The following is a 19,940-nucleotide window of genomic DNA, read 5'->3' on the forward strand; positions in this document are numbered from 1 at the left end:
AAATAAATTGTCCACTTTGGCCAATCTTTTGTTAGAAGGGCTCCCTGACCATTAGCTGTTCACAGAGTGACCCACTGATGGGACACCCAGGAAAGAGCAGTAATCTGCAACAGAACCCTTCAACAAGTGTTCAATTCCTTGCAGTGCCACTGAGGGGAAATGAGGCTTTACAAAGTTCCCATTAATATCAATGTGTTGGGTTGTCCAGGGTGAGAAACCTTCCTTGTAGCCATCCTCTGCTCTAACTTATCGGTGAGGGTCCCGAACTGATGACTTCCATATATTAATTCTGAATTTTCTAACAATATTTGAAAAGCGGCTCCCCTTTAAATTCCAAAAAGATAAGTATGTATATTTTCTGTGTTCTCATAAGATTCCTCTTACATACTAAAAAGTTGCAATTAAGTCTTATAAGACTATGTGGGTCACTGAAGAACACAACATTTATTTAATTTTATTTTCCTAATGAACAAATGTCTGTGATGATTTTCTCATCTGCTTCTAAAACTTATCCATAACAAGGTGCAATCAGTATATTATCTGAAGATGGCCTTCTATTGTGCTGCTTTTTTATAGGGTTTTCCGTTCTGTTACAGAACTCTTGGTATTTTTATACCTGTGAATGAACTTAAAAGGACTTTTCTCCTTACTTATGGGGACTTTGAAACTGTTACGTGTTGTTTGTTGAGTCAATAGAACTAGTATGCCTGACACCTGGTTTTCGAGTTGCAAGTCCATTCTTATGCAAACTGTAGTAATAATCCCACGTTACATAGTTACGTAGTTCATTAGGTTTAAAAAAGACACAGGTCCATCAAGTCCAACCTATAATCCTACCGTGTTGATCCAGAGGAAGGCAAAAAGAAAAAAAACATGCGGTGGATGCCAATTTCCTCATTGGGAAAAAATGTCTCCAACTCCAAATATGACAATCAGAGTAAATCCCTGGATCAACCTCCTATCTCCACAATCTGGTACTCATAAGTTGTAATATTATATTTTTCAAGAAAGGCATAAGGGCTCTACTTGAAATTGGTCAATGAATCAACCATCACAACATTCTGTGGCAGAGAGTTCCTTAAAGTGGATCTGTCACTAGTTTATTAATTCCCTATCTCCTAACTAATCTAATAGGCACTTTGCTGCTGATAACGTCAGTGTGATTTGTTTTCAAAAACGTTTATTATTTACAAAGTTATGAGCATTTTTCTAAGGATGCCAATTTGGCTATAATAGCCAAATGGGAGGTGACTCTTTCTTTTCACTCTGGGCAGTGAAATGTTTTCTGTATGACACTGTCCAATCGTCATACAGCTTATCTCACTTCCCTGCCCAGCAACAGTGATCATACAGTATACAGCTTCCATTCCCGACTGTGTTTTCAACTGGTGATATCTCTGGTTGTTTCAGCTAGAACTGCGATCCTGCGATCCCCATCTTTCATATGATACCTGAACCGCTTTTCTAGGTGATCCACAGCCCAAGATATGACTGTTTTAAGTGATTCCCCCTTCCCTGCAGCCTCAGTCTCTCACACTGTGTGAAGCAGCTTCATGCTGATAGGCTGTGACATAACTCCCCCTCAGGAGAATCGCTGGTGTTGATGCCCATTTGTCAATTATAGGCTCATTTGCATATTTAGAAAAAAGCTCATAAATTTTTAAATAATAAAACAAAAATTGAAACAATTTTCACTAGCATTATCGGCATGACAACGCCTATTAGCTTAGTTAGGAGATTGGGCATTACTAAACTAGAGACAGACGAGGGCCATGTAAACGAACACTGATCAACGAGACAGATCGTTAATCAGAGCTCGTTTGCTCCTGTCACAAGGAGCTATGGATGGGAACGAGTGCTCAATACTCTGACCGCTTGTCCCCATACATTTATATCATGTAGGCAGCACATCTCTTTGTTTACACAGGGAGTTGTGCTGCCAACAATGATAATATTTTATGCTGCCTAAATAATACAATTAGCCAATGAACGAGCGTTTGATCGTTCATCGGCTGATTGTTGCCCTGTTTACACAAACGCAATTATCAGGAACTAGCATTTTGTGAATGCTCATTTGCCCCAGATAATTGGCTGGCGTAAAAGGGCCCATAGTCTCACTGCTCTCACAGTAAAGGATCCTTACTGTGATAATGGTGAAACCTTTTTCCCTATATATGTAGAGGATGCCTTATCATTGTTACAGACCTAGATGTAAAAAGATCATTAGAAAGATCTCTTTATTGTCCATTTATATATTTCTGCATTTTTAAACTGAATAGCCCTAAGTTTGATAACTTTTCTTGGTACTGCAATCCACCCATATCCTTAATTACTTTGGTCACCCTTCTTTGTACACATTCTACTTCAGCTATATCCTTCTCATACACGGGTGCTCAAAATTGTACACAACATTCAATGTGTGGTCTGAGTAGGGATTTTTATAGAGGAAAAACATATGTTATTGTCATGGGCGTCTATGCCTCTTTTGATGCATCCCATGATTTTATTTGCCTTGGAAGCAGCTTCCTCGCACTGGTTTCTAAGGCTAAATGAACTGTCCACCAATATCTCCAAGTCTTTTTCAGTAGCAGTTTTACCCGGTGTTTTACCATTTAATGCATAATTGTACAATTTGTTTTCTCGGCCCAAGTGCATAACCTTACATTTATTCACATTAAACTTAATTTGCTATTTATTTTATTTATTTATTGTTACATCCATGTCTCACTTCAGAGTGATTATTTAATACAAGAGTGGTAGTGGTCTATTGGATGTACACAAGGGTATTGTAAGCTGTATTTGTCAATTAGTTTCAGTCCTTTCTTAAAGAAAATATATCATCAGAATATTACATTTTTTTTATTGTTGTTTTTTTCTCTGATGGGACCATTCACAAAAAAAATAAAAATCCAAAAGCATTTGTTTTTGCACTAGCCACTGGAGCTCTTGCACTAGGCCGACATTTCCTGTTATCTGCAGCTCACTTTTTAGCCTTGCTGTATAGACTGTGATAAAGTCAGTAGAGTAATCTCATCATTAAAGGGTGGGACTATGATGACAGCTGACAGCTTTATTGTACTCCTGGCTGTTTAGATAAGACAGGATAGCAAAACTATGCAGAAAAGACTAGGTATATTTTTCCCTTTTCACTCCCTGATTTCCGGGGTAGGGGGTACACTCCATCTCTTTCTGGAGTCTGTAGTAATCTATTGACACATTTCTGACCATTAATGTAATGGCGGGGTAGGGAGACAGACAGGTGAGCCCTAATCTACCCGCAACCCAGTCCCTGCCTACTTGCACGGCCCGTCCCAGGCGACGGCGTACAACTGGGTGACGGTCCCTACACTCAATATGTGCACGACAGACAACACAGGGCAAGGGTACACTGAAGCAGGGAAGTGGGGCAGTTGCCCACGGCAACACCGTGAGCAACAGGAGAGTGAACGAGCCAAGTCAAACCAGGAGAGTGCGTGGTAACAAAAGCAGAGCAGAAGAATAGTAGTCAGTCAAGCCAGGGTCAATATGAAGCAGAGGTCAATTGTATATAGCAGGAACAGCATAGGCAGGAAACAGGCAAAGGACAAGCAACAAATGAAGGTATACATAGACCAAGGGCGGGAGCTAGAACCGTCTGGCAAGGCTGTGATAGGTTCTCCCACTTCTCAACCTACCAGCCTGAGTGGTAGCAGATCGAGTCACTCCAGCAGACCTAGGCACAGATGCAGGCTGATTAACCACGGGCGTCGACACAGTAGCTGTGTCTGGCAAATCCTTTACAGTACCCCCCTTATATGAGGGGCCACTGGACCCTTTCTAGGTGGACCTGGCTTGTTGGGGAACCGAAGATGGAACTTCCTGAGCAATAGCCCGGTGTGAACATCCCGGGCGGGTACCCAAGTCCTCTCCTCAGGCCGTATCCTCTCCAATGGACCAGGTACTGGAGGGAGCCTTGGACCATCCTGCTGTCCACAATCCTGGCCACCTCGAATTCTACCCCTTCAGGAGTGAGAACAGGGACCGGAGGTTTCCTCGAAGTAGCCAAGGACGGGGAGCAGCTTTTCAGGAGGGGGGCATCAAACACGGCCAGAAGGAGACAGGGTTAAGGACCTCAATGATCTTGTACGGCCCTATATACCGGGGAGCAAATTTTTGGGACGGAACTTTAAGGTGCAAATTTTTTGAAGAAAGCCTCACCAGATCCCGACCACAAACAAGGGGTTAGAAGAACGTCTCTTATCTGCCTGAGTCTTTTGGATACTCTGGGACGCCTCAAGTTTCTTCTGAACCTGGGCCCAGACTGTGCACAGTTCCCGATGAACGACATCTACCTCGGGATTGTTGGAACCACCAGGTGAAACGGAGGAGAACCGTGGATTAAAACCAAAATTACAGAAGAAGAGGGAGACCCCCGAAGAGTTACTGTCCCGGTTATTAAGGGAAAATTCGGCGAGGGGAATGAAGGAGACCCAATCATCCTGACAGTCCGAGATAAAACACCTTAAATATTGTTCTAGAGACTGATTAGTCCTCTCCGTTTGGCCATTAGTTTCTGGATGGAAGGCCGAGGAGAAGGACAGATCAATCTCCAACTTCTTACAGAAGGCTCTCCAAAACAATGAAACAAATTGTACCCCTCTGTCAGAAACAATATTGACAGGAACCCCATGGAGACGCAGGATGTGTTTGACAAACAAGGTAGCTAACGTCTTGGCATTGGGTAGTTGCTTGAGGGGTACAAAGTGGGATATCTTGCTGAAGCGGTCTACTACAACCCACACCACCGACTTGCCTTGGGATGGAGGCAGATCGGTGATAAAATTCATGGAGATATGGGTCCATGGTCTCTGGGGAATGGGCAAAGAACATAGTAAGCCCGCTGGTCGGGACCTGGGAGTCTTGGACCTAGCACAAGTTTCCTCCCATTTTCCGCAAGCGCAAAAAATGCTTACAGGAAACAAAAAAGCGGCATGCTCTTTATTCCTGCATTTTTGGCTCTAACCTCCCATTGATATCAAGGGGAGGCAGAGTAAGCGGTTTTTGTGGCGTTTTTTACCCACAGGCGAAAAACGTGTAGAAAAAATGCCCAAAAAAATGCGGCAAAGAAAGTGCAAGCAGGTCAAAATCTGCCTCAAAATCCCTGAAGGAATTTTGAGGCGGAAAGTTCTGCCTGCAAAAAACTCAGTGTGAACATACCCTAACAAGACCAACTACTGTTTTCCAGACCACTAAGTCAATTTTAGAGCCCGTTTCTATCAGGACACAGAAAACAGTAAAAATGAGGGAAAAAGATTTATGGCTAGAGCTGCTTGTTTATTTTTAAACTAAAGTCTTCAAAGAAGACGGACAGTAATTGGCAATACAGTTCTATAAAAGTAGGCATGTTGTTGACTAGTATGTCTGATTTACTAATATTAAGCTCATGTATACCATTGAATGACAATACCCTCAGCCATTACCAGACACACTAAAGGTTACAATGATATATGAAGTCACACGAGAGGGATGTGGTCGGTACTAATAAGGTGTTGACACGGTCGGAGCACAGAGAATGTAACTTCTAAGAAGCTTCCCATGTATAAACTTGCACTCCTAACTCTATTAGAGATTTTAAAGAATGATAATAAAGTAACTTAATCCCAGGTTAACGCAAAGTAAAAACAGAAGGATTACCAAAACCTCATGTTAGTTAAATTTGAATGCAAATCATATTCACATAAGCTGAAGTACATGCTGTTTGCAATCCTTTTCCTTTCTCTCACACTAAAAGGCTTAATTTGATATGCTCATTTTGCATTTCATTTACATGTGATTATGTTAGGAAACTGTCAGGCAGCCAAGAAAGAAGATGATGATCATGATGATGACAATGAAGATATTAACGATGATGATAGTAATAATCATGTGCATACGCTAACATTTACTCTATCTATTTTCAGAGCTACATCTGTTATTGTAGAGAGGCCTATCCTCATTAAATCAATTTAGTGTTTTTGGTTAGTTCCCTCTATACAAGTGAAGCGTCATAATTTCACAGGATGATCAATCATAAGGCTTCCTGTTACTTAAAGGTACACTCCAGTCATAATGTATACACTACGTTATATTAAATGGGGGCCTGAATTATCATATTCTTTTAAATCCCTGTCTCATGCACTACACTTTTAGCCCTACACGAGGTATACCACTGCGTATATATTCTATATAGAGTGTTTATTTAAATTAGTATCCTTTTGATGATAAACTGATCTCAAGGTGTCCCACTTCTGGGACCTCCTGCTGTAATCTGTGAAGAAAGTATCACTGCAGTGCCACCACTGAAAAATAAAGCATTACTCAATTTCTATTCGAATACTAGAATGTGCCAGGTCCTTCAGAGCACTTTTTGTAGCCGCTCTTCGTAATGAGGGTCCTGGTTGGGCGAACCCACTCTATTAACTCAGAGTTCCCTGATAGTCCAGTGGCACCATGTACAAAAACATTTATATTAATTTATAATCCCAGCCTATAGAACCAGTCTTGCTATTTTCTGGGAATACCCTTTTTTATTTGTGGTTACAGGTACTGCACTTACACATTATTTTTTTTGGAAGTATTTATAGCTACATACAAGTGCAAGAAAAAAAGCTTTGTGAACTGGATCAAATAGCCGCAAAAAGTAAAGAAACTTACTTTTATTTCATATCTATCCCTGGTGTGCAGCATTGAAGAACATCTTATTTAACCTCTATATATATATATATATATATATATATATATATATATATATATATATATATATATATTTATTTATTTATTTTTTATTTTTATTTTTTATATATATATATATATATATATATATATATATATATATATATATATATGTATATATATATATATATATTTTTTTTTTTTGAATATATATTTAATCCCCCTTTAAGAACACAGTGAAGAAAATAAATTTTTATATATATATATATATATATATATATATATATATATATATATATATATATAAAATATAGATAGATAGATAGATAGATAGATAGATAGATAGATAGATAGATAGATAGATAGATATGTATATATATGTATATATATTTCAATAATTTCTTTAAATGTTTAAATTGCACTTGAAAGAACCAACCACTTACTGTTTCACATGATATAGGTTTAACTGTGTTGGAATCAATGTAAATTTGATTTCTTGGCTCAGACTGCATTATCATTTTCTGGATTTTGTGTTTTTTCTTTATGGGAAGAAGATAAACATTCTAATAAAATGATACTTCTTTGCAGATGGTTATTTAACTTAATAGAAAAAGACATTTAGCTTTAATCTTAAAGTTAGTGTGATCTTAATGGAGATAAATTGATTCTCTGATTAAAGGGGCTGCTATTACATTACACTCTACTGTTGCAGGTAGTGCATAAAGCATTCGAACAGCATTTAGGGCATGTTCACCCATTGAAGAGTTTTTCCGCTGCAAATGTTGGTGCAGATTTGGGGCAATTATGCAACGAATCTGCACCAACATTTGCATATTTGACAGGTAATTCAGACGTTGCAGAAAACACAGCGGACTTGCCACAGATTTCAGTTTTTGCATTGCAAAGGCTGAAATCCGCAGTGAAATTCCGCTTCTTCTCCGCAAAAGACAGTGCATGCTGCGGAGAGAAAATTCCGCACCGCAGCCTATGGTCCGCAGCGGAGTTTTCCGCAATGTCTGAACTAACTTGCCTCAAAATGTACTGAAACAAATGTAAAAAACGGCCGCTGCAATTCCGCCACGTCTGGCCGTGCCCTTAAAATATGAGCTACTGCAAGACGATATAATACAATTATAGAATTGCTCTATGCATGTATGGATATAGAATTGACACTAAAATATTCCAATACTCGTTCTTTATAAAAAATAAAATTCTGATTGATATAACATATTAATAGTTAAAAAAAATACAAACCCCAGCTTGCCCCTGCACCCTCTGCTTTAGATACATGCAGAGAAGTGTGCCCTATTATCTATCCATTTGATCGATTAGTGTAGCTGAAGGGAGCAAGAATGAAAATTTAATTTCCGAGTCAAAATCATACCTGGCCAGTAGTCTAACATAAAGCATTGAAAGAAAATGAAGCTGTAGCATCCACACGCAGAGCTCTGTAGAATATTCATTCTCCTAACCTTTGCAGCGCAACCTTTATACTCTAAAAATCCTTTTCAAGCAACATTATTACAGCGCAATGCATCTGTATGAATCAATGATCATTTTGTATCCAGTCATTATAAACATCGATGAAACAATCTCCAATTGTGTCGTTTTAATGTTGTGATGAATACAATGTAAATAAAGCAATAGACAGTCATCTTCACTATCAGATACAGGCATTTTATAATGTTACTTGAAAAGGGCTCTTTGACTGGGTCGATTCACCCTATCAGGGTTGGATCCCATAAGTGACGTCCAGCTTTCCTTGTGAGTAAATTAGCATACATTGCAATGTGGTCCCTTGTTATTAAAAAGTTGTCCGACATCTTCCTGCTCTAGGTATAGAAGATTTATTATTAGGACTCAGAACTGTTTGATAGTTTACCTGTCCCGGAGGGTGATTGGCTGATCGATGGACTAGCTGTCCGTCAAATGATATAAGTGGTCGAGGGAGAAAGAGAGAGAAACGATTGGCTGTTTGCATTGGGGTGATGTCATAGTTACTAAAAAAAAAGGCTGTTGCATGCGGTTTTTGCCATTTGCCTCTTTCCCCATGAAGACCCCAGACATGACGAAACATGTCAGGGAGGCTGCTTCTGTTATTTTAACTTGATGGTTTACACTGCAACTATCCTACATTTGATTTGATCACGGAAATTGAACAGACATATACAGTATCTTATTGCTCAAGGAGCGTACTTCCAATGGTCGGCTTAGAGGGTATAGTCTGAATTTATCATGGATCGTGACTAGAGGAAGGACAACGTGAACCCAATGCTCAGGGAACTTATCTCCAGTAGTTTACTTCAGTGTGTGTGGAGACTATTAGAATTTTAAATAGAATAAGTGCACAATTACTTTATCTTTGGAATACATAAAAGTTAAGTTTAATTCATTTAATATAGCTCAGGACTTAAAGGAAATTTTTGCCTGACAGCAATTTGTTGTACATTGTCTACAAAAATGGCCTCGATTTCTGGAGTCAACGGTCACCTCGTAGTTTCTGCATATTCGATCCATGTACGGTACATGAAAAAATGCATTGTAGTGACTAAAATAAAAACAAAAAATACTTCCTCGTGTTCTTCTCCTGCACTTCGAATCTTTTTTTTTACCCTTTACCTTTTTACCTATGAAGGTCTGGACGATCCTGGCAGTGACCTGAGAGGTTTCTTGAGGTCGAAGACAACATTGTTGGCTGCAGTGACATTCCTCGTACCACATTGGTTTAGTAGTTGTGCTTACCTGCAGAATGTCTTAGGCCTCATTTACACGAGCGTATTATACGCGCGTGCGACGCGCGTGCTTTTCACGCGTGTCGTACGCACCTATAATAGTCTATGGGGCTGTTTAGACGATGCGTGAATTTTGCGCTGCGTGAGTGCGTTGCGTAAAACTCACGACATGTTCTATATTCTTGCGTTTTTCACGCAACACGCACCCATTGACTTCAATGGGTGCGTGAAAACAACGCATGCCACACGGACGGTCCTGCGTTGCATGCGCGAAAATCACGCAAGAGCTGTCAAACTCCTGAATGTAAACAGAAAAGCACCACGTGCTTTTCTGTTTACAAACATCCAAACGGAGTGTCAAATTCGAGATGAGCGCACCGAACTTCACCGGGTTCGGCCAAACTCGTTTTGACCGAAACCGGTAAAAAATGTTCGGGTACGCGACGTCAGGAGACAGTCACTGTCCACGGTGCTGAAAGCGTTAAACTGGTTCAGCACCATGGACAGTGACTTCCGCTCCGAAAATCCATGAACCTGTAAAAAAAAAAAGACGTTCTGACTTACCGATAACTCCGGTCCGACCTCCCGGGATGACAGTTTAGTCCAAGTGACAGCTGCAGCCAATCACAGGCCAAGCACAGGCTGCAGCCAATCACAGGCTGCAGCGGTCTCATGGACTGCGGCGTCATCCTGGGAGGTGGGGCCGGATGACAAGAGAGGGACGCGTCACCAAGGCAACGGCCGGGAGCCCGGACTGGGGGAAGCAGGAAGTTCTTGGTAAGTATGAAATTTTTTTTTTATTCACAGGTTGGTGTATATTGTGTTCGGCATTCACTGTCGAGGGTGCTGAAAGAGTTACTGCCGATCAGTTAGCTCTTTCAGCACCTTTCAGTGACGGGCGTCGACTAGCCTCATCTCTATGATGGCGGCTGCGTGAAAATCACGCAGCCGCGCATCATACACGGATGACACACGGAGCTGCCAAGTGCCTTTTGCGCGCGCAAAACGCAGCGTTTTTTGCGCGCGCAAAACGCACACGCTCGTGTAAATGAGGCCTTAATGTGAGCACATTCCCGCCTGACTGTCCTATGCCCCACAGATTTATACTATGGAGTCTGTGTATCAGAGCTATAGGCCTTATTCACACAAAAATCTGATGTGTTTTTCTGTGTCAGAAATCCGAAGCTTACCCCCAGATTTCTTCCGTGCAGGTATGCAGCGGAACTGCACGAGAACCGGCCCCATTGTCATTCAATGAGGCTAATTCTTTGCTTTTCTGTGTGAAATCCGCAGAAATAAGTAGCATGCTTCCTATTTCCATGGTTACATTTTATTCTGCCGAATTCACATCCACAAGATGCGGATTGACGTAAGGACTTGACGCGGATCCATGTCCAATCTGACGTGTGAACAGAGTCTTACAATGTGTCTTTTTCTAAGCTATGTAACTATATGATGTGCTTTACAAGATTTATTATTAACGCAATTGAGTTTCTTTTTGGAAAGCTGAATACATACGAATGTAGTTAAACTCATGGCTTTACAAAAATATTCTGCAGTATTTAATTATATTTCTTTTTGGAATTAAAGCAAAAAATGATGCAATCGTATCGCATTTAGGACATTACATCTAAAACGTTTTAAAAAAGCTCTTACAGGAGTAAACAAACTGAACAGATTCAAATTGGTACAGAACTCTGTTAGATTACTATGTACCACAGCTAAATTATGTTACTAGTGGGAAATGAAAGTTTAATTCCCAGAATATTTTTATCATTTCAAAGTACTGTACAACCAATATTTTTATACCCAAGTTGTCTTTGCTGTGTTACTGGAAAACTTTCAACGCTCTATACGTCTCCTGCTTCTTTCCTAATGTTAACGGGTTTCAGACTTTAATGATCCATATTTCACTTGAGTCTTTGCTTCTCGTTATGTCACATTACTACTCAGCCCTTTATATTGAACTAGAAAGTCTTCATGCTGAGCGGAGATGTGTGGAAGCAATTAGCTGGCATAACTACGTGGCTTTTCAAGCGTGGCCAACGTTTTGGGGTTAAAATATGACTAAGTGTTCATGCTTTGTTACTCGTGTCATTTTTTATATAATACTTGTAGAGTTTGACTTGTGTTTGAGAATCTCTCCCATCAGCGTTTTGCTTGTACATATCATCCAAGTTCTGTACTATAACATCAATCCTGTTTTTTGGCGCCTCTCCATAGCAGACAAATAGCCATTCAGAGTGATATGGGAGTTTTTAGAGTCAACTCTATACTCTATAGATTGATTTGTTACTTGAGATGACTAACTTTAGTGTCTGTTGTTTCAGCAGCATAATCTCAAAAGCTGTACCTGCTCCTCACTTTGTTGTAAAATAAAACTGTCTGATGTTAAATTATAAAGCCATTATTTGGCATTCAAAAACATTTTTTTAAAGGATTTATGTCACCATCTAAACATCCGAAACTGAAGGGATACTAATATAATCTGTACTGGTAACTATATATTATAGATGTGTATACAACATGTTCACTGTTGGGGCGGGTTCACACATAGCGGAATTTCACTTAAATTCCGCTGCGGACACTCCGCAGCGTTAATCCGCAGCGGAGCCGTTTCTCCATTGACTTTCACTTTAATTTAGCAGTGTTCGTTTACACGATGCGTACAATTCCGCTGCGGAGCATAGGCTGCGGAGCGGAATTTGGTGTCCGCAGCATGCTCTGTCTGTTGCGGAGCAGTGGCGGACTGGTTGCGGACTCATGGCGGAATTTCTCCATTGACTTCAATGGAGAGTCAAAATTCCGCAATGAAGTCCGCAGATCTTATGTGTGCTGCGGAGCGTATTGTTTTTACTACCATGACATTTCTTCATTCTGGCTGGACCTATGTATTTCTAGGTCTACAGCCAGACTGAGGAAGTCAATGGGGCTCCCGTAATGACGGGAGCGTTGCTAGGAGACGTCTGTAAATAGTCACTGTCCAGGGTGCTGAAAGAGTTACGCGATCGGCAGTAACTGTTTCTGCACCCGGGACAGTGACTACCGATCTCAATATACATGTATCTGTAAAAAAAAATATAAGTTCATACTTACCGAGAACTCCCTGCGTCTGTCTCCAGTCCGGCCTCCCAGGATGACGTTTCAGTGTAAGTGACGGCTGCAGCCAATCACAGGCCAAGCACAGGCTGCAGCGGTCACATGGACTGGAGCGTCATCCAGGGAGGTCGGGCCGGATGCCGAAAGAGGGACGCGTCACCAAGACAACGGGCGGTAAGTATGAATTTCTTTGACTTTCACTAGGGAAAGTGCTGTCCCTTCTCTCTATCCTGCACTGAATAGGGAGAAGAGAAGCACTTTTCCTGCAGTCCGCAGCGGCCAGTCCGCATCAATTTTCTGCACATTTTGTGCAGATCCGCTGCAGAATCTGCAACGCAGATTCTGTGCGGCATTGATGCGGACAGTTGCGGAGGAATTCCGCCATGTGTGGTCATGCCCTTGGACTTTATTGTCTGCAGTTTCAGGTGTTTGACTCTTTCTTGTTTTTTTTGTCAATTCTTTATTTTAGGGAAAAAACTAAATGGCTTTTGAACCAAGACCTAGACAAATTCCAACATATATGGGACAATTGGATACAATTTTATAAATCTGTAGATTTATCCCAATTAGCTAATACTACAGCTTGATCCCACACTTATATATCCATCAAATTTTCTTCCTGAGGCAAGTCATCTACTCACAAGGTTTTCCGTATATTGGTTCAAGGGATTTAATGCCACATTTTTTAAGGTCAACTCCATATTGATTTCTCAATATAACATTATTATACCGGATTGTATTGTTTGAGATGCATTATTACATTAATAGACTCTTTCTTGTTTTTATCCGGATGGTATGTTCATTTATTTTATGATAGCAGCCCAGATAATTGCAAATGTTCTAAATGGACTTTCTGCTCTACTGGGCATTTTCAATGTGAAATTTGTGAAATTCAGTGTCAAAATTGGGGATTTTTATGACTTCTGAAGTAGCGACCATAATAGATGTCCACCACATCTCCAAAGTTTGCTAAGATCAAAATCTGTAGCGATCTTAAAGGGTTTTTCCAGTCTCTAAAAATTGATGGCCTATCCTCAGGATAGGCCATCAATAGCTGATAGGTCGGGATCAGCTGATCAGCTGTTTTGAAGGGGGTGCAACGCTTGTACAAGCGCTGCTTCCTCTTCATTTCTACTTGCTCACTGTGAATTGTCGATAGAGATGTTGCAGTGATTCACAGCATTGCAGCCTTCTCCCATTGAAGTGAACTGTGTATGTTTCTGTTGTGGCTGGCTGTGCTGAGAACTACAGTATAGTCAAGTTTTTTCTGCAACGAATCTCCTGCTAATATGGATCACTTACACCTTATAGTTGCAAATTTAATGATACCATCGTTTACCATTAACTTTGATAATTGGACCTAAAATGTATGTGATGAATCTACAGGCAATATCATATGTGAAAAGACTTGTTCACTTTGGACGATTCCTTTTTATTAGAAGGACTCCAAGACAAAATGAAGATCATAGGGTGACCCACTGCAGGAGAAATAAAGCGTTACACGTTGCCTCTTGAAGTCAATTGGCTGTCCATGTAATGCATAGATGTGCTGGGTCCTCCAAAGCAATAGATGATGTTAATTGCTGCTCTGCTTTTAGGGTAATAGAGGAGGGTCCTGAATGATGGACCTCCTCCCTCTATTAACGGAAGTTTAGAAAATTATATAAAAAAATAAATATATCAAGTATAGTTTATTAGCATAATGTTTATTTTACTTTGTATTTTATTATTTGTGTCTAAATTTGTAGACAGGAAGCAAAATTATGAATTTTTGCCAAATTATTCCAATTTTTTTTAAAATAAACCTTTCACCAGAATTTAGACTACTAAATCACTAGCATGTTTTTATAATGCTGGGGTTCAGCATCCTAAACATGTCCATTTTAGCATTGTGTACTGGTTTCCAAAGGTGTACTAGTCTCTGCTTCATCAGAGCACTGAGCATGCCCAGGATCCTGTTGGACGCATCTACGGACTCTTCTCTGGTAATTTACATATGGCACACACAGTATTATAACTTCTTTTTAGACAAAATTCTAAAATGAACAGTTTTGAGAGGGGCATGTTTGGGACGCTAAACCCCAGCAGTATAACAACATGCTGGTCATTTAGTGGTCTAAAATCTAGTGATAGGTTCCCTTTGAAAACTCTACTTATAAAGTTTCTAGGTAAATATCCATAGACTATATTTAGTACCAGATGGTCAGCTAAAATATAAAGCATTTGCATCAGTAATTTTGGAAAAACTGCTTACTAATAAACAATTTATCTCTATTTTATCCAGCAATATACCAAGGCAGGCTGAACAGTAACATTTTTCTACTAATCACCTTTTTATCTTTGGTGCAGTAGAGCAATGAAGATTGTGTTTCTGATATGATTATCTACTTAGAGTATACTTGGCAAAAATACAGATAGCGTTATTCAGCATAGACGGATTACTTGGTATAGTTTTTAGTGGTTTACTGTTCTATTTACAGCGTGAAACCAAATAAGCCTATTAGTGTTTATTCGAGTACATTTTTCATTTATACCAAACAATATTATAAGGCAATTTTCTGTATTGTTTACTTTCTCATCAATTATATTTTAAATGGTATGCAATTATTTAAATTTACTTTGGCTTGCTCTCATATTAGGAGGTACATCATTCATCATATATTAAATATTAATCTTTCACAATAACATTTGCCTAATTGGTTTTGTGCATCTGTTCATTTTTGTATAGTCATCTATGTCTTTCAAACGTGAGCGTCACACGTGTTTATGAACTACATGGCCATATGTGATCAAACTGCCAGTATAGATCTGTTTATGCCCAAGCTATTAGTTATTACTGTTTTGCAACATCATATAAAGGACAAATAACATGAGTATACCTATAGTAATTCAGTACAGCTCTGTGGAATTCTATTCTATACTATTGATCGTCATCTATGTGACTACAATAAGGGCAGAGAGGCATCTGCCTATAATTTTAATCCCTCTAAGCTACTACACCATCTTGGTTTATTGGCAGTTTAAGTCTATGGTGGAAAGTTAACAACCTTCCTACGCCAGTTTTCTGGTGTAGAAATGTCACAATTGGCCCAACATTTGAAAAAATTGCGACTTTTGGGCCTTTTTTCTCTGCTCTTGCCACAAAAAAGTGGAAGGAGCCTTGCAGAATGGGTGGGGTCACCCACGGCTTGCCGCATTTAGGGCATTTTCAGATGTGGCAGAGTTTTTCCGGTGCAGATGTTTGTGCAGATTTGGGGCAATTATGCAAAGAATCTGCACCAACATTTGCATATTTGACAGGTAATTCAGACGTTGCAGATATCACACAGACTTGCCACAGATTTCAGGTTTTGCATTGCAAAGGCTGAAATCCGCAGTGAAATAACGCTTCTTCTCCACAACGTCATGAGCATGATGCGGAGGGAAAATTCTGCACCGCAGCCTGATATCCGCACAGTTATTTTCTGCAACGTCTGATCTAACTTTCCTAAAAATGTATAGAAACAAATGTAAAAAACGGCTGCTACAGAATTCCACTGCGGACTGTCCACAGCAAAATTGTGATATAACACGTGTGGTTTTGTGGCACAGATTTTGACCATGTTAATTCATCCTTATAGTATTTTTTTATTTATATTTATGTATTTATTTTTTACTTCAAAATTGGGCCCATGGGACTTTGTGCCAGAGATCATAATTTTTTTTTAACAGTGTTAGATTAATAAACAGACTAGAGGAAGACTAATTAGGATTAATTATTTTTGTCTCTTGATTAATGTTGCTAGCCGCGAGCTATGATATCCTCTACATTTATCCTGGGGAGTAGCTACAGAAGGTGTAGAGATAGCAGTCACACCTAGGCCCTGCTGTCTGAGGAAACCCCAAAGTCCCCCCTGTCTTATAAAAAGACATCAGTATAAATGGCACGTGCTGGGTGGGGGGGCCCTGTTACAGATTTTGCATTGGTCTCAAGGACCCTCAAATATGCCTCGGCATTCACCTGATGAAAAAGCTATTTTTTTTTAAACTATTTCAATGCAGAAAAACATACAACACATAAATATATTATTTACAAAGGCATTTTAATATATTGCCTTCCAAACGTGCTCAGGCATACGACTCACCACTGCTATCATCTTCATCATATGAAGATAAATCTGGGTTAAACAAGACTTATTTCTGTCTTTCTATTGCAGATGGACCCAGTTCAAAAAGCAGTTATAAATCACACATTTGGGGCTTCTTTACCACAGAGAAGGAAGCAAATCGCCCCCTGCAATATATGTCAACTGAAATTTAATTCTGAAGTAAGTTTATCATTTTTTGGTTCTGATAAACATTATATTGGCACTCTGAATTTTTTTTTACTGTGCTTACAATCTGAAATATTTGAAGAAATAAACTGAGAGTTGGCAGGAGTGATTGTGACATCTGTCCTGATCAGGTATGAGACCGTTGTATTGTGGTGAACCTCTTTCCTCTAGAACTTTGATACCAATGAATGACAGACCTTTATTCTTGACCCAAAAAACCTGTTCAAGAACTAAAATTCACTTTTATATTTTGAATTTATTTAGTCAGAAATTACAGTAAATCCTTTCCATTCCAGTCAGTCAGTCTATTCTTGACTGCTCTCTTGTATATTTCAATAGCACATTGATGGTTTATTTTTAAGACAGTATACAATAGTACCACCTCCTCTCCTCCCGCTTTCTTATTTTATAAATCTAACTGTACTTTTTATTTTATTTTGCACAGAAATCTAAGAGCAGTGCTGGTTAGGCTATATTTAAAGTTAACCTTCAATTTACACAACGTTATACCTTTTGTTTTCATTTTTTGTTGTGGTTAGTCCCTTCTGGTCCTGTTGGACTATCCATCCATGTTCTATTAAACAATTACAGAGTTTCTGCAAATGTTACTGGGAGTATTGTAGATCAGGGACTGTGAACCAATGGCTCATTGATTTCTTTTGAACTTGCTTGCATGCCTAGAACATTGAGCAAATAGGTTGTGCCGAGGCCTGTAGTTCCACTCCACCAGTGCTGAAGTATAGGGCTGGTGACAGTGCTAACTAAATCTGTATATCCCCTTGATTGTTTGCATTTTTCTGTTAGATTGATTTGTGTCTACAGTGACTACATTTGGACTCTATAACGGAATTTCAATTTTAATGTCTATCACGTGGGGGAGCCCTCTTTGTTCCAAATGAAGGGGCTTAAGAACAAACCTTTAGCTTCTTAGTTACCTATTTTAATTATGAGGCTAAAAAACTTACTACCCCTTTAACAAATCAAAATAGTTCTGTAAAAAAAGGTTGAATGGCTTCCTAATGAGAATTGAGATAGGGTGATGTGGGAAGTTCCTTTACCTTGCCCATACCCATGAGCAGTCACTGGTGACACAGATTGTTTTATAACAGTCTTTGCTGCTGAGCCCTAACCAAAATATAGGGTATTTTTAATAGTTGTGAATTGTTCTCTGTCGCTGCTTTGCTGTATTATAGGATTGCTTTATCTCTATAAGTTATTAGCTTTTTTTTTTTTTATTCTCAATTTTTAAGTATTTTGGGTTGATATTTTAGAGCCTTCAAAACTAAAGTTATGATCTCAAATTACAATATTTTCAAGTTACAATGGTTGTCCTGAAATGAGTATCTATTGTGACTTGAGGGACCAAAGCGACAACCAGTTAGTTTTAAAAACGTATTTATTCAGAAAAAAATTGTTGGTTAATATACAGTACTTGTTCATATTGCAAAATGTGTGGATATGCGCACAAGGCAAGCAGGATGTAAACTGTTTGTTTTCCTGTTTCCATATGATGTAATTGTGTATTAAGAAACTTTGAAGTTTAGAAATGTAGACTTAATTATATAGTCTTAACGCTTGCTTGTCTTTGCATCAAAATATACAATGAATGCTTAAAATGTAAGAGTTGGTGTTGTCAAACCTTGAAGATATTTAGCGAAATAAACATACTATAGACATGCATTCATTGTCTGCGGAACTCAAGTTTAGTGTAAAAAAAATGTAGCTGTTGTTATAACCAGAGTAATATGCGGTCATTTAGACAATATGGCATAGCTGCAGGGTCCTCAACATACTGCAGTTTTAGTCCATTACTATTGATTTAGGTTTCAATTACACATCTCGGTGCATATTACTCAAGGGGTTATGAGTAGAGTTGAATAAAGACGTAGTTACTTTATTTCCCCATTGCATCATTTGTTTACACACTGTTGTGATATGTTGTACATAGACGCATCACCACTGCAGTCCATGATTGCCCATCCTACTCATGTGATGTCATTTATATGGACGATACGTCATCATTCTAGCATACAAAAGAAGCGTTGCAAGAATGGTAAGTAATGCCTGGGTCTGAAACACCACTATGCAAAGAAAAAGCCAAAGGGACCCTGGCTTTTTTTTTTCTAGGGATCAGTAGGAGTCCCACCATTTGCACCCCCACAGATCAGTAAGTTATAGTATATACAAGTTACAGCATATTCCATACCTTAAACTAGCAAGAAAACCCCTTAAATTATATATTCAACCTAGAAGATTTTGTCTTTGTCTTTTCATTTAAAAAAAACCAAGATCAAAATGTATAGTAAAAAAGATTACCATAGTGACATTGACCTTTATCAGTTTTTATCTATCTTTGTCAGTATTTTGTATAAATTTTCACTTTATAATTTTTTGGGGATCCATTATAATCATAAAATGCTAAACTGACTATGTCTTCAAAATTTATTTTGTGGAAAGATATTCTCTTTATAACAAGGTTGTATGTGTTGAATACAGAAAATGGCGTAACTAAAAAAGATTAATTTGAGGCACCATGTGATTTAATATTTTGTGGTAATAGTGGTATGGGCGCTGTTGTGGAAGTCAATGGCTCAAAATATAAAACACACAGGCAATGCTCGTATGCTCAAAGTAATCCTCTGAGGTTTATTGCTGAACTCAATTAAAATAATATCATTCAAGGTGGGTTAACCAATCAGAGGCAATGTGACAATAACTCTTATTCAGCCAATAGCATACCATGAGAATATTTAAAATGCATTATTATAATTCTTCATTAAAATGCTGACATCAGAATTGCACCTGGAGACAAACATACAATAGAGTGTTGTTAGCTATTCTTTCACATAGAGGGAGTACATAAGATAAAGAGAAATAGTTGCACTTTATGTCTGGGCGTTCAGCCAGACAGCCATTTGAAGGACATAAGAATAATACACAATAATAACATATTTTTGCAGACTCAAGCAGAACTATGTAGAGGAAAAGTCATTAGAAAATGGAGAAAAATATTTTCGTAATTCGGCATGCTTGATAATTCATAATGTAATTTAATACAGAGAATATAAGCAAATTGACCATCCATCACAGCACTGTAAACATCATT

At 38.8% G+C, this 19,940-nt stretch overlaps 1 protein-coding gene across 5 annotated transcripts in view; it reads left to right on the forward strand.

Annotated features, from left to right (window-relative positions):
• Window positions 1–19,940, forward strand: part of ZNF385D (zinc finger protein 385D) — a 239,533-nt gene that overhangs the window by 108,767 nt on the left and 110,826 nt on the right. For 4 of the 5 annotated variants that reach the window (XR_012847739.1, XM_075827208.1, XM_075827209.1 and 1 more), the window contains one exon: window positions 16,718–16,828. The exons of the other annotated variant lie outside the window; for it this stretch is intronic. Coding sequence is in view for 3 of the 4 variants with exons in the window: in XM_075827208.1 (XP_075683323.1) it covers window positions 16,718–16,828 (111 nt within the window). In the remaining variant the exon portion in view is untranslated. The remainder of the gene's footprint in view (window positions 1–16,717; window positions 16,829–19,940) is intronic. 5 annotated transcript variants of the gene reach the window in all.

This window comes from Rhinoderma darwinii, chromosome 5, assembly GCF_050947455.1.
Source record: "Rhinoderma darwinii isolate aRhiDar2 chromosome 5, aRhiDar2.hap1, whole genome shotgun sequence".
NCBI classification, from domain to species: Eukaryota; Metazoa; Chordata; class Amphibia; order Anura; family Rhinodermatidae; genus Rhinoderma; species Rhinoderma darwinii.